This window comes from Chlamydotis macqueenii, chromosome Z (genome assembly GCF_036417535.1).
Source record: "Chlamydotis macqueenii isolate bChlMac1 chromosome Z, bChlMac1.mat, whole genome shotgun sequence".
In the NCBI taxonomy this organism is placed as follows: Eukaryota; Metazoa; Chordata; class Aves; order Otidiformes; family Otididae; genus Chlamydotis; species Chlamydotis macqueenii.
In genome coordinates this window covers 52480609-52508252 of record NC_141593.1, presented here as the reverse complement: position 1 = coordinate 52508252, position 27644 = coordinate 52480609, and the positions used below count along the sequence as shown (strand labels likewise).

At 39.8% G+C, this 27644-nt stretch overlaps 1 protein-coding gene across 3 annotated transcripts; it reads right to left on the bottom strand.

The window, feature by feature from the left end:
- Positions 1 to 947: 947 nt before the first annotated feature.
- LMNB1 (lamin B1) lies at positions 948 to 27328 on the bottom strand. 3 transcript variants are annotated; one of them, XM_086770937.1, is made up of 11 exons: positions 26772 to 27328; positions 16226 to 16382; positions 15268 to 15393; positions 12649 to 12819; positions 11053 to 11178; positions 8365 to 8585; positions 7200 to 7425; positions 4765 to 4869; positions 4194 to 4313; positions 3340 to 3453; positions 948 to 2023 (listed from the first exon to the last, which is right to left on the bottom strand). In XM_086770937.1, exons 1-11 carry the CDS (start codon positions 27134 to 27136, stop codon positions 1967 to 1969), a joined length of 1788 nt encoding a protein of 595 aa, XP_086627063.1. In that variant the 5' UTR covers positions 27137 to 27328; the 3' UTR covers positions 948 to 1966. The 3 variants fall into 3 exon arrangements, with proteins under 3 accessions (XP_086627063.1, XP_086627061.1, XP_086627062.1); XM_086770935.1 differs by having other exon boundaries at positions 948 to 2000; positions 26772 to 27232; XM_086770936.1 differs by lacking the exon at positions 4765 to 4869 and having other exon boundaries at positions 26772 to 27232.
- Positions 27329 to 27644: the final 316 nt, after the last annotated feature.

Sequence of the window (27644 nt, the reverse complement as noted above, 5' to 3'; positions counted from 1 at the left end):
AAGTATCCAATGCTTACATACTAAGTATTTTCTTTACTACTGACTGGGGAGATTAACGGTCCTACCTAACTGGTCCAATCAAGTCTTTACTGGAATACATTGCTAGCCTGTACTATCAGTTTTGAAAGCAACAAACAAGGAATGGAATTAATCATTTCCTACAACATCCATGTTCATTTATACGGTATGTCTACAGATATCTGAGACTTCAATGAACAGAAAGCCGTTATTCCTATAGACAAAACTGAGAGGGATTCAGAGTGTTTATGGGATACCTAGTGATGCTTAAGACATGAAAATATTTATACTTTGTAAATATTCAAATATAAACAGGAAATTAAATCAAGTATTACATTGTAGTTTAATGCAGTTGTTTAAGCCAGCATTACCATCAAAAGAAGTAGTTTTCCTAATCCTCATCCATCTGCATAACCCTTGGCCATCCCCGCCAGCCCACCCACCCTTCTGCTGGCACAAGGCTGAAATGCAACCATGTAGTTCACCAGAAAAGGGAACTTAAACAAGATGAAAGACATGTTTAAAAAGTCTTAAATTTGTCATGAGACTTATGCTAGAAAAAAATATCAAATCAACTTCCAAAATTCTGGCCATGCATACAGTATTTCTAAATTTCTGTGTTATCGTGCCATGCTTAAACTGCTCAGCCTGGTACTTGTATGATGTAGTAAAATCCAGACCAGTAAGAATTAACATACAAGGAAAAACAATGCAGAAACAGTTAAGCAACAGAGTTTGAATAAAGCTCTAAATAATTGATTTTCCAAACGTGAAGTATGTTACTCATTACTTAGAAGAAATTTTTACAAGTCAATTGTCCCTGTTCCATTTACATGGACATTTCACCAGCTTCAAAGCCTATTAGTTCCAAGTATTCAACACTCATTCAACTTTCAGCTCAGTTCTAGTAAGAAATGAATTCCAAAAGCTTTACTTGATAACATCTTAAACAGAGATACTTTATTCAAAGCTTTTTCAGACATTTGATTAATGTAGAAAGGACAGAAAAACTTTCCACACTGACAAAATTACAATTGTTTTCCATACAAATGTAGACTAGACCCCTAAAAGACTGTTTTGTTCCTACAGGTTGTAGCAAACAAGCAAGACAATTAATATTAAAACAGCCTTCTATTTGTTAGAAAAATCACAAAAAATTTAAGCTGGTTACACTACCTTAACACCACAACTAACATGTTTAACATGAATCCCCATCAAGAATAAAAAAATCTAAATAAAGGAAAGAGTACCAATAAGGAGTTTTACTGCATCCTTCATCCTCTGAGTGCTTACATGATCTGCTGGGATACGTTCTTTTTGTGTGTGGTTTTTTTTTGTTTTCATCTGGTTTTGTTGGTGTTTTTTTAGTTGTTTTTTTTTTTTTTAAAAAGCTTGTTTGTTTGTTTTGTGGGTTTTTTTAAAAAAACTTTTTTTTTAACAAAGCTGTTCTTTTCTATAAAAAGTTTTATAGCCTTGATTGCATTGCAGGAAAAAAAGAGTCTCCAGTATAAAAGAGTTCATAGTATTGAAAATGCCTTCCCCTTCCCCAACAGCACCTAAATATAAAGAGGTCAACAACAACTGGCTAGTCTAGAGTGGTGTAATCTAAGAAAGTCGATCCCCAAAACACACTGGAATACTTCCTTTCCAGTAAGGTTTCAATTAAAAAAAAAAAAAAAAAAAAGACTGGCATATAAAATCTGGGGGGCAGGGCCATCATTTTTCAAACAGTACATTGTTCAGAGTCAACAATTAATATCCTGCAAGAGAATTACAGATACTTCTTTTACAAAACTTCCTTTTCAGTGGCAAAGGAAATTAAGGCCATCGCAGCTTTAAAATTCACATACATAAAATAGAAAAATATGTTGTGCTTCTGTGAAGGTTCTGTTCTGTAGCCAAGGATGACCATGACTTGAGGAACCTGGCTGACTGGAAGTTTACATGATCACACAGCTTCTGTTAGATGTCCTTGGGCCTGCCTGTTATGAATAGAAAGAGTCATCTTTGAGGGAAAAAACAAACCAACAACAGCAGTAGAAGATTTAGCAACTCAAATTAATATACTTTACATTTTTAATACATGAAATTATTAGCCTGGCATGGTCTAAGCAAGAGTCAGTATGCAAAGCTATACAACCTGTTACCCCCTGTAAGTAAAAGAATGTTAAATACTCCTTACTATGAGAGGTAATGGAGGACAGGTACCAGAAAAATACAACGTAAGTAATTATCGTATTTGGATCTCAAGTCAAAAAGCATCACTGGGTTTAGACAGGTGATGAATACTGCAGGGAGCCTATGTAAGTACCTTGAGAGTATTTCTCTCTGTAACATTTTTGTAAGTAAAGCTACTAAGACACACACTTCAGCTGAAATACACAATCCCAGAAACCACAAGAGCAGCTGAGTGCACTTCAGTACTTTTGCATAACTGCAACAAAAACTTAACCATATTAAATGCCACAAAATTATGATTCAGTTATAAGCCGAAAACTACAGTTGCCAAAAAAATACCATTTCCAACACAGTCAACTCTCTCCATTTTTCATCAGTTTACATATGCACACTTAATTACTGTTCTATATTGTAATTTCTAACTAAGATATATAGAAACTAAAATGTAGCAAAATTTTAGGCAAAGTAGTCTACCTGAATATTGCATTACAGGAACTTAAATGTTTGTTACATTTCCTTTTTTCTAATGAAGAACTGGTCAAATCAGTAAGGTAATAGATGAAACTATAAAACAACTCAGATGTGAGCAATCTTTTTTTCCCTTATATTTCAAAACATTTAATATTGCCACTGCAAAGTCACACCTTTCCATTGGCTTCAGAGTTGCAATTCTTCAGCATGCAAGAGATTTTTCTCTGACAGTGTCTTAAAATCTCTCATTTCCTCTACCAGAGAAAATGAGATATTTAAGTTCTCAAAACTTTAGATAAATTTAGGTGTATCTACTTATGCCAAAATTTACTATAAACAATTGGCCTGGGGGAAATCTTATCAGGAAGAGAGTTTAAGAAAAAAAACCAAAAACCACCAACTAACCAACTCACATCTTTAAGCTTAAGAACCTTATTATAAGAAAAATCTACTCCTTGAAGTCAAGGCAATTCATGAAGTAATATTTTTAATACTAGTTTTAATAACACAGCTTCATGCTTTCATTAAATTACTGATTAAACAAAACAAAAAGAAAAGAACATGCACACCCAAACAGGTATGACATTTAAAAAAAAAAAAACCAAACTAAATAACGACTTGATATATCCATTTTTTCAACCTAAATAACCTTGTTAACCTAAACCAGGATACCTGCTGGTGGTAAAGGTCTTCTTCCTCCACAGCTTCAGCTGCTTCTTCCTCGACTTCCTCCTCTTCCCCTTCATGTAAAGTTGTTTTAAAGACAGTGCTTCTCTGAGCAACCTCCTGCAACAGAATTTTATTTTTAAGACTTGACTCCTCTGAAGATCTGGTGCTAGTCTACTTAGATTTTGCGAAGTGGGAGTACTAGGTGTTGGGAAAGCTACTTGTGCTGATTTTGTGTATGTACTTTTAATGTACTACTGTGCCTGAATAGCATTCATAACACTTTAGCTTTTAATCTCTTAATGATTAAGAAGAGTCTTTCTAACAAGACATTCAAGTTCTTCCAAAAAACTTTTAATGTATTTAAATATTTTCTTTCAAATGCAAAATGTCATCACGACTGTCCTACCCAAAGTTTGAACTCCCACCTTACCAGAATTAAAGTCTCACTGCTTAAAGAGAGTTTCACTGTAACATTCCCCATCCCTCATCAACACACAATTTTAAGGAAAACTAATATAAGTGATAAATCACTGAAGAGATTACTAAAAGCTTTTCTTTACAAAGCCTAGTCTAAGGCACTGACTGGCCAATTCCTGGCATGAGGGCAGTGTCTGAACAAGTCATTCTTCAACTACTTATATTCAACATAAGGAAAAAATTTCACATGGTTCAATAGATTGCATTCCTAAATTGCAGTTAAGACAGGGGTACGGTATGCTTGGTTGCAAAGTAAAAAGAGAAAACTTTACTAAACACATGTGCATTCACATGTAAAGTCCTAAAAATGGTTCTACCTGCATCCTTATAGGGGACAGCACCACAGAAAGACAAGTTTAAACACATCGGAGGTACTTTACCTCTCCCTGAGAATTTTTCAGTATAACTTTCACATCTTCACCAGTGCCCCACGAATTCTGGTTCTTCCAGATGAGGTCAGTGGGAGGGCTAGCAGTCACTCCAGCATTTGCAGCCCAAATCTGTCAAAAGAAGTCACATGTGAGCATTATTTGCTAGTCTTAGACATTTCCACGTTATTTATTGAGTTAACATATTCCATCTAAGTGACACTGGTGAATCTCCTTCAGTTAAGAAAATACAAGTCTCTGCCTACCTACTTCCAAAGTTTCCTACAGTAAAACACCGCTACTTTTTTTTTTAGCACAGAGACTTTTGAATATGTAAATGCACCTGTTTATGGTCAAAATTATTGCTCCATAAAGAAAGTAAGTTTCTGAGAAATGTGGCTCTGTCCAACTTCTTCCCAGCAATTGATACAACTAATGTCCAATACAAATACAGATTATTATTTTCTGAACATGCATATAGAAAGGACAAAACTAGAAAAAACACAAAACCTTGCCTCTTACTGACACACACAACTTGGCCTAAAGCCCGTTTCAACGGAACAGCTGAAGCTTGACAACTTACTGTAACAGTCTGGCCTGCCTTTAGTATATATCTTGAGGTATATCTGTAACTAGCAGAAGTGTCTCCTATTTTTCGGATCATCTCCCAACCTCCCATAGGTTGATCCTGATAAAAAGAGGAAAAGATTTTCCATCAGCAGTCATTTTCTGTTACACAGGGAAAGTATTTTACATGTAAGGCCATGAGGCACACAAAACTTTCAGTAAAAAGATTTATTATCAACTTGATCTTCAGCATGCAATTAGAATAATTTTAGTTAAATTTGTATTACCTGTTATTTCAAGTTAAAGCTTAATACATCCTGCTTTTCAGTTTTGATATTAACTAGTGCTTATAATTTGCATCAGTTTTGTTATCGCTTGATCTAGAAAAATATATAAATATTTAAATCCCCTTACAAATATATGTTTTTGAAGCACATGACAAGCAGTCGTCTTACCAAACACAATATTCTTGTCAGTTACCTTAAAATGTGCTTCTACATATGCACACCTCCAGCTACATGCTCCTTTTGAAGACCTAGATTATTTTTTCCTCTCAGTTATTTTTTACCCCTATCAACTATTTGAAAAGTACTAACAAATCTAATAGAAAAACATACACATGTCATCATTACAGAATGACTATGTCAAAACTAGAGCAGATCTTTTTTAAATTCTCCCATCAAGAGAGCTTCCAACCATTGAACAGTTGCAACTAGAGTCTGAAAACATACAGTTAACAATCTAAAATAAACACTCTTACTTATCTTAGTGGACGCTGACATTCAGTTGGTCATTGCAACAAAACATACCATACAGAGGATTTTACATGTTTTCTATCTATCTAAATATCTATATAAACTCTCAAACACTTGTAAAAATTCCCCAAGTAAGCTTATTACACTCCACCACAGACACTTTCTCAAATCTAGACACCTGGCAAAATGCTATAACCATGAACCATCCATGGCTACTGGTAGCAGAACTGATAGTCTTCCACAGAACAATGAATGTGTAGTTAAGTTAAATATAAGAGGGGGAACCCATAAGGTCCACAAAGTGTGTGTGTGTGGAAAATCCCATAAGCTTGACAAACTCAAAACAAACAAAAAAAAAAAAAAAAAAAGGCAGGTCTTGACTCACTGGAAGTAGTTTTTGTTTTATTTCAATTTAGTCATCTGAACACTTAGCTGTCTACACCAAGACAGTTGTCAAGGTTTCTTCCATTCAGTAAATGAAGTTCACACTCTTGGCCAACACCCCATGCAGGTAATTAAAAGAAAACATATGTATCACCATCTGGAGGAGTCTGTCTTTTCATTGGTTAGAGGGGACTTAAACACTTGGAACCAGAACAATCTTTGTCATCAAAAACATTGAGTTAATCTGCCTTTTCATGAAGGTAGAGGATCTGATGATATTAGACAAAACCTATGTGTCACTGAAAACAAAGAATGCAGCTAACACTTCTACACACAGCTGAGGCACAGACAGCACAGGAGAAGGAGAATTACTTAGACCTTCTCTGAAATAAAGGCTGCAATAAATCAGGTCTTGTAATTCTAGTATCCTAATGAGACAATGCTCAATTCTCTCTTTTCCCAGAGAAAGGATTTAAGAAATTATAGTCTCCAGTCTCTAGCCCACTTTGTGATGACTTGCAGAACTGTATATATAGTATTGGACCTTTTTTTACTTAAGCAGAATTGCAAGCAAAGGTGGGGGGGCGGCTGTGGAACACAGAGGGGAAGTTTACAGCAAAATAGAACAGCATCATTCTGAGGGCAACTTAAGGAAGAGTTTTGATTATTACTCAAATCAAGTACCTATTGATAAATATGTGTGTTCCTCCAACCTATTCATAGAATGAAATAATCTGAGTAACCATCATAAAGATGGCTTTGGCATGGGAACTGAGGGCTCCTAAAATCTGTAGATGCAGCTAAGGAAGAAGGAAAACTGTGCTTTAGAGAAGCCATATGCAAGAACAAGAGACACAGGCAATTAATTACATTTAGATATTTATTTTGCATCAGTATGTACTTATTTTGGGGCTTTTTAGGGCAGAGAAAGTTCATTAAAGGCTTCTAAAGTAGCCTAATGCCTGTTTACACTATTTCCTATCATGACAATGTTATCTGTAAAGCTTTACAGGCAGATCACTGGCAAGGCAGAACTCTTTAAGAGTGATATAATACTTTGGTGGGTGAGTAACCTAGCAATAAAACAATTGCTATGAAAAGCATTAAAAATCATTAGGAAGAAGTCATCATCAATCCAGAACACTGTATGAAAGCTTATTTTGTGACACACTAGTTTCTTAGTGCCATCTCTTCTACAGTATGCTTTAGCTTCAGGGTCAGCGTGAAGCCTGAGGGCTGAAAGGGTGCTGAGGATGCCTCCTACCTCTCATCAGTCCATTGTTAAAGTAGTGATTTGTGTGCATTTTCAAACCTGTTCAGAGGTGTTCTTCAAGCGGATGAATTTTCCATCAACATCTATCTCCTCAATAGAGACATTTCCAGTGGCAGAAGCTGAGTGGGAAATGCTAACGCTACTGCTGGCTTCAGATTCCTCCACATCAATTCTCTTCCTCTTCCCTCTGGTTGTACGCACACTACGACTTGATGAAGCCCGTGAAACCGTCACTCGGGAGGATGGGCTTGGAGAAAGTTTCAACCTATATGGAATAAAGGAAAAAATATGCATACATCACACTTTACTTTTACTTTCTTCCTCTCTCTTCTTCCCATAGAATTATACAGCAAAAAAAAGTACAGGAACATAGTAAACAAGGCATGTTACATGAAAAAGTGAATCCCTTAGGTACTTTTTGAAGAATTGAGTAAAGTGTTGTCAAATAGCTGATTAACACTTTTGGAGCATAGAATACTGATGGACTACTACATTAAGATCATAAAGCCATCTCTATGCATTTATTAAAGACTGCATTCCTGGGTAGATTGAACAAGTACAGAAAAAATTCTTAAGAGGATTTAAGCCATTGCAGGAAATTAATGCAAAACCCCAGTGGCATAAGAGCTTTTGCTGTTTCTCCCCCACACTTGAGAGGAATCAGCCTTGACCAGCAGGATATCACTCAAAAAACAGTGACGTATCAAACTACTTTAAATGACAGCTGTGACTTATCAGGCGAAAATTCTCAGTATTGCTGAACTCTGGGGTCAGATGTTGAAAAAGCAGCTAGCTGATAAGCTGGGCAATCGTAACAGCTATTACTCTATTGAAATCATTCTATACTTAAAAGAAACTTGGTTAGCAATTAAATAACCCTGTAATTAACTCTGAAAAAGAACATTAACTATGGCACCAAACAGACCTACAAATGACAATTCATTATGTCAGTGCTGAATCTTAATAGAAGAATGGTATGTGTTCCCTTGAGAGCTATTGGTCTGATAGCATCGCAAGCATCTTGCTTTCATGGAGACTTAGAAGTAAGTGTGTCAGACCGGAGGAGGCAAGAAGAAACAGTGCCTTGAAAACTGTAGTAACGCACCTAATGAATGCATTCCCAATAAGAACTGCTTTTAACAGAGAATGAGACAAGTAAGGAAAGCACACAGATACCAGCATTTCTTGCTACATTCTTTCATACCTCTCCTCTTCACCCTCCAACAATTTCCGGTATGCATTGATTTCCATATCGAGTGCCAGTTTAACATCCAGAAGTTGTTCGTAGTCACTCAGCTGCTCCTGCATCTCATTTCTTATCTCTGCCATTTCCTTCTCTTTCTCAGACAGCACTTTGCGAAAGTTTTCCCGTTCCTTGGCCAAGCTGTCCTCAAGCTCTTGCACTCTATCTTGCCAGGCTCTAGACTGGAAAAGCACAGAAGATAGCAAGGAAACCTCACCCAAATCTCCATGCACTCTGCTATTCAAGCAACATGGCAGTCAAATCATTAAGCATCCTCCCCCTTTCTGAATTCAAACTCATCCATATTCAGCTTCCTGTTCTCCACCTCATCTACTACAAACGTAACACCGTAAGTTCCAATTAAACTTAAAACATACTTTGAAAGACATCTACCTGCTCCATTTTTCTGAGATCTGAAAATACAACACTACACCTAAATTTACTCAGGTGAGAAAAATTGAGCTTAAGAGTCAAACCGTTTAAGATGTGCTGGACAGGACACAGAATCAAAGTGCAGTTCAGTGTATTTCAGATCCTCTGGTAAGTAATTGCTCTCTAGCTTTCAGCTATCTACTTCCTACTTCAGTTTACTGCTGCCAATTCTGAATTCTCAGAAGTTGTTCCTCTAAAGGAACAGTTGTTGTCAGCAAAAGCCTGCCTGCCTGTAATCAAAGCCTTCAAGGCTTGCTGAAAGTACAGTGGTACATGTTCCATGAAGAAAGCTAATTTGTCACATACTTTAAAAATCACATCAAGACAGTAGAACTTAATATTGTATATACAGAATGGAATGCTTATCAAAAGAAACGCCAAATGACAACAGCTTTGAGGTTTACTTTCCTTGAGCATGCTTTCTTCTCTTTGATAGTGTCTTGAGGTTTTCCTTAATTAAAGGATGGACACAGGAACCAATGGCCCACGATCACCTTGTCTGGTTAAGCCACTAAGTTTGCTATGCAGGCACTCTACTTAGGAAGTCATCATAGTCCAGACAGAATGAAAACAGGCAGTTTAAAAGGCTGAGGTAGAGGACCAGTTTAACTGGTTGTCAATATTAAGAGTTAGATGAGGAATTTAATAAAATTAGTTGTGTCACATAGAAGACCCCAGTGGAAACAGAGCTCAGTGTTGGTAACATAAACCAGAGCAGCATTAGTGGTAAGAAAGTTGTCTTCTTCCAAGTGAACAATGCTAAAGTTTGTCCTAGCAAATGGAAACAAAATTCTACTGGATGACCAGCACTACAAAAAAAAACACCGCACAACAGCAAAAAGGGTTTTTTTAGTGGACAATCACACTCAAACTCGCAGAAATTGATTCTGATAGCCCTGAAGTTAACAACCAATACCTCTGCAAATTCAAAAGCAAGTTTTCTGAACCTAGCTGTCACTCCTAAGTAAGCAACAGAACACAGGTAATTAACTAAAGAAGGAAATGCCAGTTGACTGAACCACTTAAAGATTATGGTAATCTAAAGGCAGAAATAAGATCTAGAGCAGACAAAACTCTCAATTCAATTCTTGTGTAACCTCATGCACATTCATTACATTATCTGTCTTTTACAGAGACTAACTTGCCTATATAACAAGAAAACTGGGAAGACTCACGTTAGTACCTGGCAGGTTATTTGGAAAATTATGAAATAACATCTCCTGCATTTAAATTCTTCGCTTGAAATACACAGAATTTTGAAGTCCTACAAGAGCCTACTGTACAGGAGGAATACAATTCAAAATGTACTGCAGAAATTATTAGAGTCAAATACTATTTCTTTATTTTTCAGGAAAAAAAAAACAAAGGTCTTCTTGTATTTTAAACTGATTACTAAGTTACAGAAGCCCACTTCAGAACCAACTCCTAACATTTCTCATTTTCACTCTATGTTGTGCACTGCAGTGCACATGAGATTACTCCCATCAACTAAGCTAGCACTGAATATATGGTTTGTCATATTTCTTTGGGTGTGATCTATGTGCTCTGCAATCTAAGTATAGTTAGGTTCTGCTCAAGATCCTGCTCTAGAAATGCTCAAGGTGAGTCATTTGGTGTATTTTCTCAGATTCATATTTCATCATAATCCTGGTAGGATAACTTTTTTTTTTTTTTGAGTTCTAGATGCAAACTAGTTCTAGGATGAAAAAAAAAAAAAAAAAACCACACCAGACAGTGACTGCATACTCCAGCTTCTAATGTTGTCCTGTGGAATCCTGTCAGTTAGTACAGAATAGAACTAAATTGCTTCTAATGTTGTCCTGTGGAATCCTGTCAGTTAGTACAGAATAGAACTAAATTGCTTCTAATGTTGTCCTGTGGAATCCTGTCAGTTAGTACAGAATAGAACTAAATTGCTTAGAATGTCAAGAGCGTTCAGTTCTTGTCTAAAATTGTCCCTTCTATCCACAAAAGTTTTTGCATAAGTCAGTTAACAGTACCTTTCAAATACTCACTCCATAGCAGGATATTGCAGACAAAAAATTCAACTTTGTCAAAAGCAGACATTAAGAAATTGGGAAAAAGTACAGAACAGTAGAACAGAAGACAAATTCAAGTCATGATTCTGAACATATATACAAGTTAAGGGAAAGAAAGTCCTTTAATATAAAAATCAACAACTGTAATTAGCAAGAAGAACCACAAACAGCTTGTTACCTCCTTCTGAAGGCTGGCAAGATGAGAAGACAGATTATCAATTCGTATGCGACTTTCATTCAGTTCTTCTCTCACTGAGTTGGCTGCAGCGTTGCTCATCTCAGAGGACAGCCTAGCATTCTCAAGCTGCAGTAGATCAAGTTAGGGCATCAGTTTCAAACTAACTTTTAATAAAATAAAAATGAGTCACTAAAAACCACACACAACACTAAGCCACAAAGTTCCTCTCTGCAGCTCTAACACAATGAAACATCTCTTTCTTTGGGGGTTAAATATGGTGGCTCAATTACCGTGCTGGATTGCCCAACCTGAAATCATAAACCTCTGAATATTTATTCTAGAATTAAAAACTTACTTTTCCCTTGTAGACATTACTGAAGATGGACTGCTAAGTTCAGGTTTTTATGTTGGCCAATGTTTAGCTTTATATATTTAATTATTGTAGCACTGTTTTTGAGTATGCTTAAATAGAAGTTAAACTGAAATTATCAATTCTCTAAAAACAAACATTAATTTTCAGTCAACACAAGCAAATTGCAATTTGCCTTCAGATTACAGTACCAGTGCTATGAGTCATGACTGCTTTATTCTATCACAACTTCAGGCTTAGATAATTTTTTTAATAAACTAGCTACATCACTCCTGCTAAACTCTACCACACCCGCTTGAGCGGCACTACAGACTTATTATTGAACTTGTAGTTGCAGATGAAACGGAATCTAAAAAAAATTCAAAACAAGAGTCCAAATATACAGAAACAGTATACCTGAAGAGAGGGAACAAGAAGGCCTCAATTATGAAACTATCTTTAGACTAAAATTTTTTTTAAGTATTTTTGCCTAGATCTTATTTAAAGTAAGTTTTTCCAAGTCAAACTGAAGTTCTGAAGATAAGCAACTGCACATTGTTAAGATCATAAAGACTGAAAATACTGAAAGCTATGCTAATAAGTTCAGTTTGTATCAACTTTTCTGCTGTAAGATCCTACCTTGTTTTTTAAAATACTAACTGCAACAAATATAGCCACAGAAACTAGGTTCAGTTGAGACATCAGGATGCCTCCTGACAAAAATGCTGAATCATAGTAAAGGAAGGAAATTATGAAGTATAACTGATTTCGGCTTGACTATGCTTCCTCTCGAGAGGAGTTAAAAGCAGAAATTACTGGGTGTGGTAGAACTTCCACATGTTTTGTACAGGGTCAGAGGACCCAGGATGCCATCTTTTCAGTAAGCGCTGTTATGAAATAAGTTTAAAACAAAATGTGATACTCCTTACTGGTCATCAAGACTATGTTACAGTTGGTATGTAACAACACATGAACTTTCCTTGAATTCATAGTAATCTCAGTACTAATCACTTTTTCCCTCGCAGTTCACCTTCACACAGTGCTTCCAACTCTTATATTACTGTACTTCCTGAGGATTATACCTGTTCACAAAATGAGACTTGAAAATGTAAATTCACATTCAAAAGCATGGTAATTTTAAACTAAGCATGATAATAAAATCCTCTGAAATGCAAGTAATTAGGGTATCTTTTCATTAAATAAAACAAAAATAAACATCAGACAACTGTAAGAAAAGATGTTCTCACTTTGGCATAGTAAGTCTGCTCAAGCTCTTCTTTGTACAGCTTCACTTGTGCATCATGCTGCTCTCTTATTTCACGAAGGGCTTGGGCCAGTTTATGTTCATATTCAATTTGACGCCCAGAATCAACCTCCACTAAGCGAGTTTCATGTTTCCTTTTTGTTTCATTGATTTCCTAAGAAAATGTAAAATAAAATAACATTCAGAAAATATGACACAAAACAAGTTTTAGAAGGTTATCCACTCAGTGGATAGCAATGTAGATTTCTGTTAGCCTTGTGAATCAGCATTAGATTAGTTTGACACTGAAACTTTCAGTAGAAACACAGAGCGATTTCTCCAGTCTGATCTGCGTAGTTCTTTATTTTGCAATAACCAGTCATTGAAATAAGAGCTAGGATACCATCAACATGTAAAGTCATATTTCCTTCTGAAAGTTGGCTGCATTTTCTGCAAATACACCTCAATGATTACATTTCAGAAATATATCCCCTCTTTCTTTAGTTATACTCTATCCTTCACAAAATTAAAAATATTGTGAAATTAAACAGTCACTTTCACAAACCAGCATTTTCCACATTTATTTATATGCTTGCTGCTGATCTCTGGAAAAAGGATTCCAGCAACACGAGCAAAGCTGAAAATACAACTAGCAAGGAAATGCATACAGGGAACAAAAGACCAAAGTATAGTTAGGTATGTAAGTTACTGCTCTAAGGTTCTTTCTGGAAGACTTCAAGTACTACAAGTAAAAGGTAAGGTGGCAACAAAAAGCTCGAAAAGACATATTTTTATCAACTTCTGTTCCCATTATTCAAAGACATGCTATTAGAAGAGTACAAATCCATACCATCTGTTTGAGTGTCCCTCTCCACTTTATTTCTCATAAAGGGACGCAATAAATTATTAACCTGCTTTCTCATTACTATGAAAAGACACAGAATCATAGGATGGTTAGGGTTGGAAGGGACCTTCAAAGGTCATCTTGTCCAACCCACCTGCAAGGAGCAGGGACATCCCCGACTAGATCAGGTTGCTCAGAGCCTCATCCAACCTACACTGGAATGTTGCCAGGGATGGGGCATCCACCACCTCTCTGGGCAACCTGCCTTGATGTTCCATCACCCTCATTGTAAACAATTTTTTCCTAATGTCTAACCTGAATCTACCTCCCTCTATTTTAAAACCATTACTCCTCGTCCAATCACAATAGGCCCTGCTGAAGAGTTCCTCCCTGTCTTTCCTGTAGGCCCCCTTCAGGTCCTAGAAGACTGCTCTAAGGTCTCCCTGGAGCCTTCTCTTCTCCACGCTGAAGAGGCCCAACAAGCTCAGCCTGTCCTCATAGGAGAGGTGCTCCAGTCCTCTTATCTTCGTGGCCCTCCTCTTGACTTGCTCCAACTGGTCGACGTCCTTCTTATGCTGGGGACTCCAGAGCTGCACGCAGTACACCAGGTGGCGTCTCACAAGAGGGAAGTAGAGGGGCAGAATCACCTCCCTCAACCTGCTGATCACTTCTTTTGATGTGGCCCAGGATACGGTTGGCTTTCTAGGCTGCAAGCATGCATTGAGGGCTCATGTTGAACTTCTCATCCACTAGCCCACCCAAGTCCTTCTCAGGGCTGCTCTCGATCCATTCTCTGCCCAGCCTGTATTTGTGCCTGGGATTGCCATGACCCAGGTGCAGGACCTTGCACTTGGCCTGGTTGAACTTCATGGGGTTTGCACAGGCCCACTTCTCCAACCTGTCAAGGTCCCTCTGGATGGCTTCTTTTCCCTCCAGTGTGTCGACCATACCACACAGCTTGGTGTTGTTGGTGAACTTTCTCTGAGGGTGCACCCAATCCCACTGTCCATGTCGCCACCACAGATTTTAAACAGGGCCAAGCCCAATACCAGCCCCTGAGGAACACCACTTGTCTACATCTGGACATTGAGCCATTGACCACCACTCTCTGAGTGCGGCCATTCAGACAATTCCTTAGCCACTGAGTGGTCCATCCATCAAACCCATGTCTCTCCAGTTTAGAGAGAAGTATGTCAGGCAGGACAGTGTCAAATGCCTTGCACAAGTTCAGGCTGATGACATCAGTTGCTCATCCCTGGTTCACTGATGTTGTAACCCCATCATAGAACATCACCAAACTGGTCAGGTGTGATCTGCCTTTAGTGAAGCCCTTTTGGCTGTCACCAGTTTTCTCCTTGCTTTCCATGTGCCTCAGCACGGTTTCCAGAAGCATCTGTTCCATGACCTTCCCAGGCACAGAGGTGAGGCTGACCAGCCTGTACTTCCCCCAGTCTTCCTTGTTCCACTTTTAAAAAATGTACATGCAATACATGCACATTGCAATACCATGGGCAGAATTTAACATGGACAAACATGATACATTAAGCTATTTTATCACAAAAGCTCTGAGTTAACATAATCTGTCCTAGGAAAAAAAAAAAAAAAAAAAAAAGGAAAATCTTTCAAGTAGAATAGAGGTAAAACCTGCTCTGAGTGGGAGTTCTGACCAGATGACTTCCTAAGGTCTCTCCCAACTTAAATTACTTTTGTATTCTAAAATGGACCCCGAGTTGTCGTCTTCCCTTTAGAAATGTGAATTCCTGAGACTAAAGCATTTACCTCCTCATACATATTTTTACGGAATTCCAAGTCCTCAATGAGACTCTGACAACGGTTTTCCAGATCCACCTTGAGTAAGGTTTCATTTGCAAGCTGTTCCTTGGCAGCAGCTAAAGAAACTTCAAGCTGTAAGAAAAAGAAATAGAAGAATCCACACAACAATGATTATTAGCAGAACTCACATAACACAATGACCTCAGCTACCTAGAAGTGCAGCTAACTACCTGTTATGGCTGAAGTTAACAAATAAATTTAGTTTTTACACCACTGGTGTCTTTCCCCTCCCTCCTTTTTGCAATCATTTGCACAAGTGAGTTCTAATTATTTCATATTGATCAGTAGCATTTTAGTGCTAGTTACCAATTTTTCTTACAGAACTTCAGTTTTTCTACAAGGCAAATACCAGTTTCCTGGTCTCCTCAACTCTTCCTCATCCTCTTGAAGTTGTCTTGCTTAAGATCACAAATAATGTGTTTCAAAGGGTTAACAAAACTGCTACAATACTTTTTCTCCCCTCCTCTTTGTTCTATCAGATGCCCAGAAGATGGAGACCCACAGGCAGAACCAAAAGGAGAACCGAGAGAATCACAAACTGTTACTCGTCAGTTATTTGTTATCTGTATTTCTGAAGTTAGTCTCTGCCTCGAAACAGTTCTACAATTAGGCAAGTTTATTCTGACTCTTGACCTGCTTTCTAAGTACCATTCCCTGCAATTTTAAAAGCACTCTAGTCCACCATTTATGTTATTAATGAACTGGACACAGCCAGCTTACACAATACTGCTTCCAATGTTGACAGTGAACCACAGTCTGTTCTAGTTGTGACTAGATGACAGGTTTGCATCCATTTTTTGTTTACAAAGTTGCATTTTACCAGAACAGCTTTTACTAAGGATGTATTGTATATAAAAACCTTCATTTGCTGATAGAAGCTTGACGATTAAATATTTCTTCTCACCTGTGCAATTTGATCTTTTAAATCCTCAATTCCTCCCTCCAGACTTTTCTTATCACCAAGAGCTGAGGCCAATGCAGCTTCTTTAGAATTGAGGGCTGCTTCAAACTCTCGAAGTTTCATTTGGGCTCCATTAAGATCGGATTCCTTTTTTGCATAGCTGGAATAAATCAGAAAAAGTCTAGAAATGCCCTCAGAGTAGACTGCTGACTAATGAAACAAAGTGCAATCTGAATCTTAAACTTGAGAGACATCCAACAAAAACATTCTGTCTTGGCTAAATTTACTCTAATTTAAATGAACTCCTTAGTTCTGCTTTCTCATCTGATATAACAATAGCTTAATCTTTTGCTTGGGTTGTAGAAACCTAAATATAGGGGAAACTCTGTGTGAAACAAGTCTGAGAGGCATACATGAAAGGGGAAAACGATGTGTTTATTAAAGGCACCTCTTGTTTTCTCTTTAGCTAGCCATGTAAAAATGTCCTACTGTCATCCGAATCTTAACAGGAAGACATAAGTTCTCCCCTCAAAAGGCTCTTTCCATAGGGTAGAAACAAGTAAATTATCATCATTGTCTTTTATCCACACAGGAACTTGTACAGAGCCACCGTCTGGGCTGCAAACAGCCCATTTCAAACTAACAGACCAACTTCTCAATGAAAATTGATGTTCACTACCTATAAGCCAGTCCTCCACAAGCAGCAGCTGTGAACTGCTTTGCAGCACCCTTCTAATCATACATAATGGCAAAGTTCCATGTATCTGAGGAAATATAACCAAATCCTGTCTATACAATAGTCTACACCATCACCAAAACTGCACCAGCACAGAGGTACAAGTGTCATTACTTACATAAGCAAACATAAGCTTTTCAGATTACCACTCAAATCACTTTTCACATCTACACAAACAGCCAAATAGTTTCTAGGGGTTTATTTCCTACAACAGCATAGGCAAACAAGGAGGTCAAATAAGAAATGAAGTAATGTCACAAAAACACAAACCCACATATTTAAGCCTAAATTAATTATTCACAAATAATGCTACAATAGGCTACTATCAAAAATAGGGAAAGTAAAACCATATGCAGTAATCTAAATGACTGACCTTTAGATAGCACAAGTAGCTGTGTTTAAATGTGTAACACAAGTTGTTCCACCCTGAAGTTGACTCTTTTTCTGTCTGGGACATCCACTTTCCCTAGGAATAGCAGTAGCATATAGAAGTGCTAGATGTTTATAATCAAGCTATGAACATTTCATAGGAATGGACAGATTCAGGCTCAATAAGACAACAGCTCGCACATTCTTCAGTTTTCACACTTCTCTTTGCAGAAGTGAAAAAATGTCCAAATTCACAACTAAACTGAGGAGATGGACAATTGAATAAAGACTCTTAAGAACAAGATTCAAAACTGTTAAAGCATTAATAAAGTAACTATTTTTTTAATCACTGTACTTCTAAGAAACAACAGCAATGCTTCTCAGCAAAATCAGACTAATGTAAAATTAATACAAAATTTTGAAAGGGGAGACTCAAACCTAAAATATGCTTTTCCATGATTACATGCAAGCATATACAATTCACATCATGCTCAAGATAGGTGTGCACACAAAGGACTGCAAAAAATCTGTAGAAGTAAAAGTAATGTTTGGCTGGTTTTGCAGTAGAGCCACAAGATGGCAGGCTTTATGTAACAGACTTAGCACTAGGTAATCCCACTCCCACTGAGTAACACCACATTCACTGAAGCGGAAAACACACACAAACTCTTCTATACCCAACTATTATTTTTTTTCCTTAATTTCTGCAGCTCGACGCTATGCCATCCTCCAAGGCATTTTACATACCACTTCTTAGACCAAACAATTCAGAGTAGTTGGGTCCACAGCTCAGACAAAAGCACAGAATTTAGGTTTTGGCCACATGTGCTCCTACTTCCAGTTCTCTACATTATTCACTGGAGGCCTCTGTCCTGTCCCTCCCACTCAGGCCTGTAGGAACCTCGGCAGGCAAGGAAGTCATACAGCAGAGGATGAAAAAGAGGGAAGGGAGGGTGTCTTGCTATGCTATATCTGTAACAAAAATCTCTCTGTCACCTGTTGGGAAGTATGAGGCCCCACATCAGGCCTTTGTTGTTTGATCACTGCTGGAAAAAGCTTTATTCAAAACACAGAGAAACTGTTTCATGCTGGCTCTCTCAAAAGACTCCATGCTGAAACCAAGCCTATGAAGTTGGATCCTGAAACTAGGAAGTAACACATACACAGGGCCATCGTGTGCCATCCCCCACTCCGCCCCAAATTATCCTGGATTCCAAAACAAGACTCCTTACATACCTTAAAGTTACCTTTTTTTTTTAATGCAAATATGTCTACCAATTACAAACTGGTAGGCAGCTGAGAAGAGAGCTCTTACAACTGGGGTAGCAGAGAAAAAGATGTATAATATGGACTAGCAAGAACAATATGATTAAAACCCAGCCTGTTACCACTAAATTAGGTATTACCAGTTACCTCAGCCCAAAGTACCTTGCTTGCTTGTTTGCAACAAGATTGGCTGTGAAGCCATCCTATAATTTAAAGCAACTGAAGTCACAGAAGGAGGGGAAAAAAAAAAAAAGAATTAAAATTAAGCACAATTAGTTGTTAATGTTATGAGTTGTCTCACTACGAGACAGCTCATCCAAACACATTCTCAGAAAATCTCAGCAACTCAGCAGTGTCACCCCAGCCCTAAAGGAATATGGGAAAGAAGTGAAGTAAGATCAGAAAAGCCTCTGTGAATAACAAAACCAAACACCAAATGTATACAACATATACTTCACCCTTGCACGCAGTAATTTTTACCAAGAAGAACTTCAGCCTCTCGACAATAACTAGCTTTTTCCTTCACAGAAAGCCAAAGCTACATCTCAAAACAACAAATAAAAAACCCTCAAACACCTTCCTGTTTTAGTGTTCTGAAATTAGACAGAACTATACTCCTTCAAGTAGTTTGGCTCATGAAAGTGAAACAAAAGCAAAGAAATAATTGCTGACTTGCATCATCTTCAAAGTTTTTCTCTCTTGACTTCAAAGTGTGTGGATCATCTTATCTATGGAATTGTGATTTATTTTAAAATACTGCAGAATTATGAATTGTAATTTATTTTAAAATAATAATGTAGAACTAGGATCTGCCCAAAAAAAGAGAGCCAGTTCCCATTCATTTTCACTGTACTTCAGGGCAAACTCACACTTCACAAACTTAACCCACAACTCAACTTAGAGACACTATGAGTGTAAAGAACTCTGTCTCAATCCTACCTAGCATTACCAGTGCAGCTCTCACTAGTGAAGTTGCAGCCACATATAGAAATGGCTCAGCATACACCACAAAGCAACACAATCTGTTTTCCCCAACACACTCCAACCTGACAGCAGTAGTGCTCCACAGTGCCGCTCTCAGGAGCACAAATAACTCTGATAGCTGCAGTACATCTGCCCAGCTCACCATTAAACAAGCTAGTTTCTCATACCAGATGCAGACTAGCTGAGGCAGATTTCTAAGCAGGTTAATTTGCTCACCACTCCCAAAACTTAATAACCCGTAAAGCAGAGTAAATCAACTCACACATAACTATAAGGTACTATGGTTAAGTTGCGTCTGGTTACCTGCACTAGCTCATTTAAAGCAAAGCTCTTGAATATGGATACCAAGAGGCAATCACTGCTTTTGTGAGATTACCTGGACCACTTGGTTTGCACTTCAGTGAAATGGACCAGTCACTGAACAGCTCACTGAAAGAGGTAGGTTCCCTTTTCTTGTTCTTGTGCAATCACCCTTCTTCCCTCAGCCTCGAGGTTCATGAAATAGCCTAGAATTTCCTAGGTTAACCTCCTTAAATTTCTTGCTAAGTTAGTAGAAAAGTCATGCAGATTAAAATAATTTTCTACCAGTTTAGTAAGTTGAATTGGCCTTCTGGAGCTGAACTAACCACAAACTTAATGCAAGGTTAGCAGCAAGACTGTTCCTGTCAGTCAGTAGCTAGATCCCTGGTGTAATTTAAAGTTCCTTTGAAACTGAGCAAGTGCAGGATGCCACCACTCTACTAGAGATTTTTCTCACCTCCCACACCACTCATTTCTGCAGGTACTTAACAAAGTCAAACCACAAAGCTAAGCATTACCAACATTAACCAAACCCTCTTTGAAAAGCATTGGTTTTCCACCAATATATAGCTACACAAGTGTTGTAATTCATGATAATGCAGCCTATATTTAGATCCATATAAAATAACATAGTACTGCACATTGAGCTGTTTTTCTACTCCAGTTGTAGTGAAATATGAAAAAGAAAAAACACTATGTTTTGCTTAGCTAGCAGTCAAGTTTTCCATGTTTTTTCACCCTGTTGGAGACAACAGACTACGGCTATATTTTGCAAGGAAGTGATTAAGAAACATCTGTCTAAAAGCATTCAAGTTTTTATATATGGATCAACGTGACTGTAATTGGACAAGCTTGCCTTTCCTGTAAATAAGTATATGTAACTTGGCTTCAGCTTGTCTCACGTCACCCATTTTACTTAACTGCAGAGAGCTGCTGAGTGTTTGAAATCAACACTAAACATACATCATCTCTAGCCACTAACTGCTTAACAGTGACCCTTCTTGAATAGGTCAGTCAACCATGTGAATCACACTACTCTAACCATCCATCTAGGCAGAATCTTTACATATGCAGTGCATGCATATCAAGTCAGTGCCCATTACCATGTTATCTTTACATTTTACATATCGAGACCACCTTTAACTCTACAGCAAACCATTCCTTCCATTGTTACATCCCACACTGCGTGGAAGACACTTTTAGATAACTTAATTTACATTCTTACATACCAATTGCTTAACTTTTTGCACAATATTTTAACACTCTCCTGCTTACTTCCCTAGGCCTACTCCTTGCAGTACATATCAAAACAGTGACAGATTTCAGACTAAGATCAGCAGCTCCCCAGCCACCAATCTTCACCTTACTTCCCGAGATCACCTACAATAATGAAAATATGCTTCAAAGTTTCAAGTCAGCTTCCTCAAAACAGTTCCTCTAGCTCATTACAGCATACCACATATACACCATGGGAAATTCCGGAACAGCTGTTACAACTTTGTTTGCATTAACACAGCCTTGTTCTTCTGAGTACTTGCTCAGGGTATCGGCTGCAGAGTGCCACACACTTGCACAGTAATTCAAGCCATAGGCTGATACAAAGCTTTTACTGATATTTATTTTACTGCCTAACCCCACCACAGAAATTCACTTCAGATTATAGATAAGAAGGAAGACCAACTGAAAGTACAAATCTCTTTAATATTAAAAAACCATAAAACTAGTTCCTTGCCACAATTAAATTTACTGTAAACACTTGACGATAATCAATGACCATTTATACCATTTATTAATATCTTCAATTAAACACAATTTCCTTCAAAGTTACTTTCATCACATTGTCTCCTCTTACAGGGGAGCAGAGGTACTTCAGCATTGGAAAACTGCCACATTGAACTCTCAGCCTGCCAAAGACAAATGTAAACAAGGAGTTTACTAAATGAATTAGCATTAACACCAGCTCCTGCTTCCTAAACAGCACGATTACCTCACATGACACCTCAGACACCAAACAGGTTCAGCTAGGGATTTTAACCTGCACTACACTTAAATAAGTCCTCATAATGAACATTCACCTCACCACTGAAAGTCTATCCTGAAACTTGACCCATAAGCAGACTGAATAACGCAACAGTAACAGTGAGCCTTACTGACTCAACTGCCCTTGTTCAGCATTACTAGGTAACACAGCTGTGTCAAACTTCACAATGTAAACCGTTGTTGCATTAATTGCTCAAGTTACACATCAGAATTTTTCCTCCACCATCTTGGCTCTGCAATTCTCCCTAGCTTGCAGCTATTGCAAATGATGAAAACATGATAGACTTCCACCCAAAAGTAGAAACTTAATCCAGTCTGTAGGATGCTGGAGTGATGGAAAAATTCAGAGCTCTACTCTTGTATCTGCCACTTAAATGATGACATTATGAAACACTAAGGATCAGTACTTTTCCTGCATTATCTGTTTAGCTCTTTTGTTAAGCAAAATGAAATCTGCAGTAACCTGAATGAAGTCCCAGCCAAGGCCACACTGGGAAGGGCATTCTAGCTAAAATAACCTGCTAGGAGTTTGATGCTAATTGCATCATCACATACTTCGTGACTTCAGCTGAGAATCCAGCTCTTTGCAGGCAACTACCTGCTTTCACCTTGATTATTCAAGATTAAATCTAGTAGTTGGAAATTAATTTGCACAGACTTCTTTTTTCTACGTAAGATTAAAGCTTACAAGCCCAGAATGCCTTTAGTCCTCAACTCACTGACAGATCTTCATTGAAGCCAGAATTCCTCACCTTGCCACAGTCAACTTGAGTCTAATGATAGCCTGATACCCCTATTTGAAAGGACTCTCTCCATAGTAGCCTATCTACCAGCCACAGCTATTCTGCTATAGTGATGAAGGCACACTATTGTAATCCCAGCTGTTCTCCTGTACCACTCTCAGGCCAATAGTGCTTGTACTACAGCACGGCTGGTTTTCCAGCTAGATCAGTTTCTCAACTCAGTTCACTGTGCAGTTGCACGACACAGAAAATGGGTTGTTACGGAAGCAAGAGCAAGGATCCTGAAGTTCCCAAGACCAGTTTCAATTAGCAGCAAGAGCTTAGGTTGTTGAACTACTGCTCATGTCTTCTACAGCCCTTGAATGCAGAAAAATGGCAATCACAATTGAGCACACTATTTAACGGAAGGAAGGAAGTAGAGAGATGTCTCCACAACAGCTATCACCCAATGGGAAAGCATACAGTAAAGTCTTGCCTAATCAGGAAAGAGAAAATTAACTGGAAATACTGTTAAATTAGTAAGTTCTCCCAATTCTTTCAAAAATTAGGGAAGATATGAGATCTCCCTCTTCTGCACCTCCTAAGAGCTATCCAAGAATTCTATACACCTAAACTCAAAAGTATATGGATTTTTTTTCCCCTCACAATACAGTCTTGAGGTAAGAGATTTACTTTGGCTTATCTCCATTCTCCCTGTCACAAGCCTCCTTTTGCTTTCAACAATCATGCATATCATTTCCCCGTCCCTTCCTCAGAACAGAAATAGGGAGGTTGTTTTTTTTTTTTAACCTCATTTTTTTCCTAGTTCTTTAAAATTTGTAATATCAAGAGAAGCCTTCATATTTATTTCGCTGCAGCAGTACCCACTGCATGGCAGGCACTCTAGAAGTAGAGTATGCAACAAGTCCACTATACATAACAATATCAACTATGGAAACAAATGCAGCTTTTCTTAAGGGATTGAAAATATTAATAGAATAAGCTTCTGGCACTTAAATTCAGGAAATCACACCCTATATATGAAACTGAAGTCAGAAAATCAGAGAATCCAACAAAGAGGTGACTGGGACTTAAAATTAATTTTGATAAAGAATATGAAAACCCCTACAGCACTTTGAAAGTAACTAGAAGCTTGAGTCTGATGCACTAATTATGCAGGAGACTGAAAGATGATGACTAGAATAAAATAAATTAAGGACTTCAGAATAATGTTGTACTAACTAGAGAAAGCAGAGTTGCACATATGTTTGGGAAAACAAGAATAATACCTGCAAAAAATGTTCAAATAGCAGAGGAAGGCCATCTAGACCATTAATTATCTTGCCCAACTTCAGCCAACTAAGTACTGAATCATCTCTGCTCCCTCCATAGACCTAGGACATCTTGAGAGTAATTTCTCCGGTCATTTATCTCCATTGACTCTAAAGGGAACCAAATACCTAGCCCACTAACCTGACTCTTATGATGTGGCTACCAGTATACCTAAGCCAAGCAGTCTGCAGCTTACCAAAGAACACAGTCTCAACTCAGTTCACTTCTCTCCCTTGGTCTCAGTGACCTCCTACATGCAAATCCTGGTAGTTCTCTGTTGACAGAGAACTAGATAGCAGAAGTGAGCATCCTTCTGCCATTTTAAAGATCCAAGTTAGCTAGCTGAACAACCAAGACAACAGCAGAACCATAGGCAGGATGGTGATGGGAACATATGGCGCTGTTTGCTTCCCCAGCAGCACACTGCTAGATTAGCTCACCTGTGCATCCACCAGCAACCTTTCATAGCCAAGGGTAGATGAGATGAATCTCACTCTGACAACCAGGATAAGTATTTTGCAAAGGGCAAAATAGAGTTTTTCTGCAAGAACCTAACAACAGCACCAGACTGTGCCAAAAAACTTGTGTTTTTCAGTTGGCTCTGTTAGCCAGATCCAAACTACTACAGTTACTCTACTCATTTAAACTAAAGCCGGTCCATACATCACACTGCACTTCAGCTTTCCAAAAGGGCAAGGAAAATGCTGTTAAGGGAACACATATTCTCATCACACCTTGCAAATGGAGATTTTTACAACTACCAGTACTTCCATGCACACTTGCGCAAAGTGTTTTAAATGTTAATATCCCAGGTGTTAATATCCCTTAACAGCTTTAAGAAATAAGCCATTAGTTAGGGAGTGTGCTCCAAATGTGGTGAAAAACCCCACCCCTGCTCTTTTTTATAACTTTGTAAATAGAACTGCAGATAAGTGTAGATATCCCCAAGATATCCATCTTAAAAATACTCAAAGAAACTGCACACCATACCAGTCAACAAATAGCCACATATAAGTTTGTGCAGAATCTAGCAGCCTTAAATAGCATTAAGTGTTTGCTATACTAAAACATTGAGGAGTTCTTGTCTTGAACTATAATCTGTATTCTATGGTGTCCAAAGAGTATCTGTTTGAGACAGGTATTGACAGACTACCAAGCAGTAAGACTTCACTCTTCATAAGAGGTCAAAGCTACAGCACAAGAGCAATTCCCTGACCTGTGCACCCACCCACCATCTCCTAAATCATCAGGTTTTTCCTAAGTATCACATCACAGGAAAATGTAAACGAGAATATGAAGAACCTTCATGTTCACGTTAACTACCCTGATCACAGCCACAGAAAGGGAATCTACTATAGACTGCACCTTGAGCCCAATCCTCCACAGATGCTCTTCTGAGAAGCCAACAGAAGAGTGTATCTTCCTCCATAAAGTCATTAAGAGATGCAAACTCCTGGTTTGATTTTCAAGTCAAGTCATTTTGGTGTTTATCTGCAGCTATATCTTGCTTTCCTTGTCACTGTCAATAATCTCTTTGAGGTAAGCCCTCCACAGGGCACCAAGCAGTAACCACAAGAACTGGACTTACTAATTAGAAGCCCATGTTTGGTTTTTGGTTTTTTTTTTTTTTTTTTAAATAACAAGTTAAAAGACCAAAAGATACTGGGGCTGTCTGCAGACACATGAAAATATCAATATGCTGTTTCACACATGAAATATCTTTTTCACTACAAAAAAAAAAAAATCAGGGCTGCAAGTGTACTCATCTGAAAATCAAACAGGTTACATAGTGGTAAAGCAAAATTAAAAGCTCTGCTCTTGTTTTTTCCCCCCCAACACCAAACTTTGTGATCCCAAGACTAAAATTAGAATGGTAAGTGGACCTAACTGGCAAAAAAAAGCCCAAAAAGAAGACTCTCTTTTGCAAATGGAAAACTACAGCAGTCACAGAAATCAACTTTAAGGTAAACAAGAAAGCAAATAAACAAACAACTGAAGCAAGTCAAATGTGTAAGAAGCAAAATCTAGTGGCACAAATCAGTTCACTGCAACAGCAGAGATCTTGGTGCCGTGCCACAAAGCTCACTGTCTTGAGCATATCTAGTCATGAATCTGCCTTTTGTAACATCTGAATATTCAGCAAAATGGACCGAAAAGAGTTATTTTTCGTTTTAAGTAAAATCTACATATTTCCTACTCGTCTATTCTCGTATTATGCAGTTAATATCTTTTTGACAGGACGTTTAGAAAGCCAAAAGCTACAACAGCGACCACACAAACTGTCATCACTCTGCATTTTTCATCCTGAAGCAGCTAAAGCCTTACGGACAGGAGTCACCTGTCTGTCCGGGGCGGGGGGTGGTTGTAGGTCATCCTGACTCAAACCCCGGAGCCATCCGCTCTAAATTACACGAGGGCGAACGCGGGCGAAGTTTCGAGGGTGCCGCCAACGCCGCCTCGGCCGGAGGGCTTGCTCTCCGGAGCGGCGGGCACACGGCGGCGGCTCCCGGGTCGCCGGGCGCCAGCCACCGCCTTCCCCACGCGCGCTGGCGGGGGGAAGGCAAGCGCGGGGCGGCGCTCCGGGGGCCGGGCCCTGCGCTTTCCCGCCGGGGCGGAGCGGAGCGGGACAGCGCTGCCTCTCGCTCATTCATTCAAAGCCGAAGCGGCGACGCCGGGCTCTCTCCGCCCTCCCGGCGGGCGGGAACGGCCGCCACGGCGGGCACCGCTCAGGCCGGCCGCGGCGCACCCGTATCCGTGTCCCGCCGCCCCCCCGCCCCCCACCACCCGTGTCCTCGCTCACCTGCCCAGCAGCTGCTCGTGCTCAGCGCGGATCTTGCCCAGCTCGATCTGCAGCTTGGCCCGTTCCCGCGCCGTGTCGTCCAGCGCCCGGCGGGCGTCGGCGAGCTCGGCCTCGTAGACCGCCTTCAGGCCGCTGACTTCGCGGCCGCGCACCTCCTCCCGCTCAGTGACCTGCAGCTGCAGGGCGCTGTTCTCCGTCTCCAGGCTCCGCACCTTGTCGATATAAACGGCCAAGCGGTCGTTCAGCTGCCGCAGCTCCTCCTTCTCCTGCAGCCGGGAGATGCGCGTGGGGCTCAGCGCCGTGGCGGCGGCGGAGCCCCGGCTCCGCGACCCTAGCGGCGTGAGGACCGGCGTGGCGGCCGCCATGGCGGAGCAGCGGGAGGGAAGAGCACGACCCACGGGGGAAGCGGTGCGGGAAGGAGAGAGACCGGGCGGGAGGCGCCGCGGCAGCAACAGGAAAAACCAAGCAGACACCGGCGGGGCGGGGGTCGAACCGCAGGCGGGAGGACAGGGAGCCAACCGCCGCCTCCTGTGCAGCACCGACACCGCCTCTACCACACCGGCGGGTCCGCGCCGCGATCCAATATGGCCGGCACCCGCCCAGCCTCGCCGGCCCGCGCCCCCGGCCCGCCCGCTGTAGCCGCCCACGTGACCACCCGCCGGCCAATCGCGATCCGAAGCGAGCCGCGCGCGGCGCTCCGCCGCCGGCTGGAGACTGAATTCAAAACCCGCCACCGCCCGCAACTGTCAGCTGGCGCGCGAGGGAGAGAGGGGCGGCCCGGCCCTGCCCCGCCCCGCCCCGCCTCGTCCCGCCCCGCCGCCCCCCACCGCACCGCGCGGTTGAGGCGGTCCCGGCGCGGCGGCCTCGTCCTTT

What these genes read in the sequence shown, in the direction of transcription:
- LMNB1 (XM_086770937.1), bottom strand. Translation starts at nt 27,136, where the DNA reads ATGGCGGCCGCCACGCCGGTCCTCACGCCGCTAGGGTCGCGGAGCCGG. An exon ending in TGAAAAATTCTCAGGGAGAG is followed by an intron (nt 3,454 to 4,193) that starts GTAAAGTACCTC and finishes ATTCTGTTGCAG; the next exon opens with GAGGTTGCTCAGAGAAGCAC. An exon ending in AAGACCTTTACCACCAGCAG is followed by an intron (nt 2,024 to 3,339) that starts GTATCCTGGTTT and finishes TTTCCCTCAAAG; the next exon opens with ATGACTCTTTCTATTCATAA.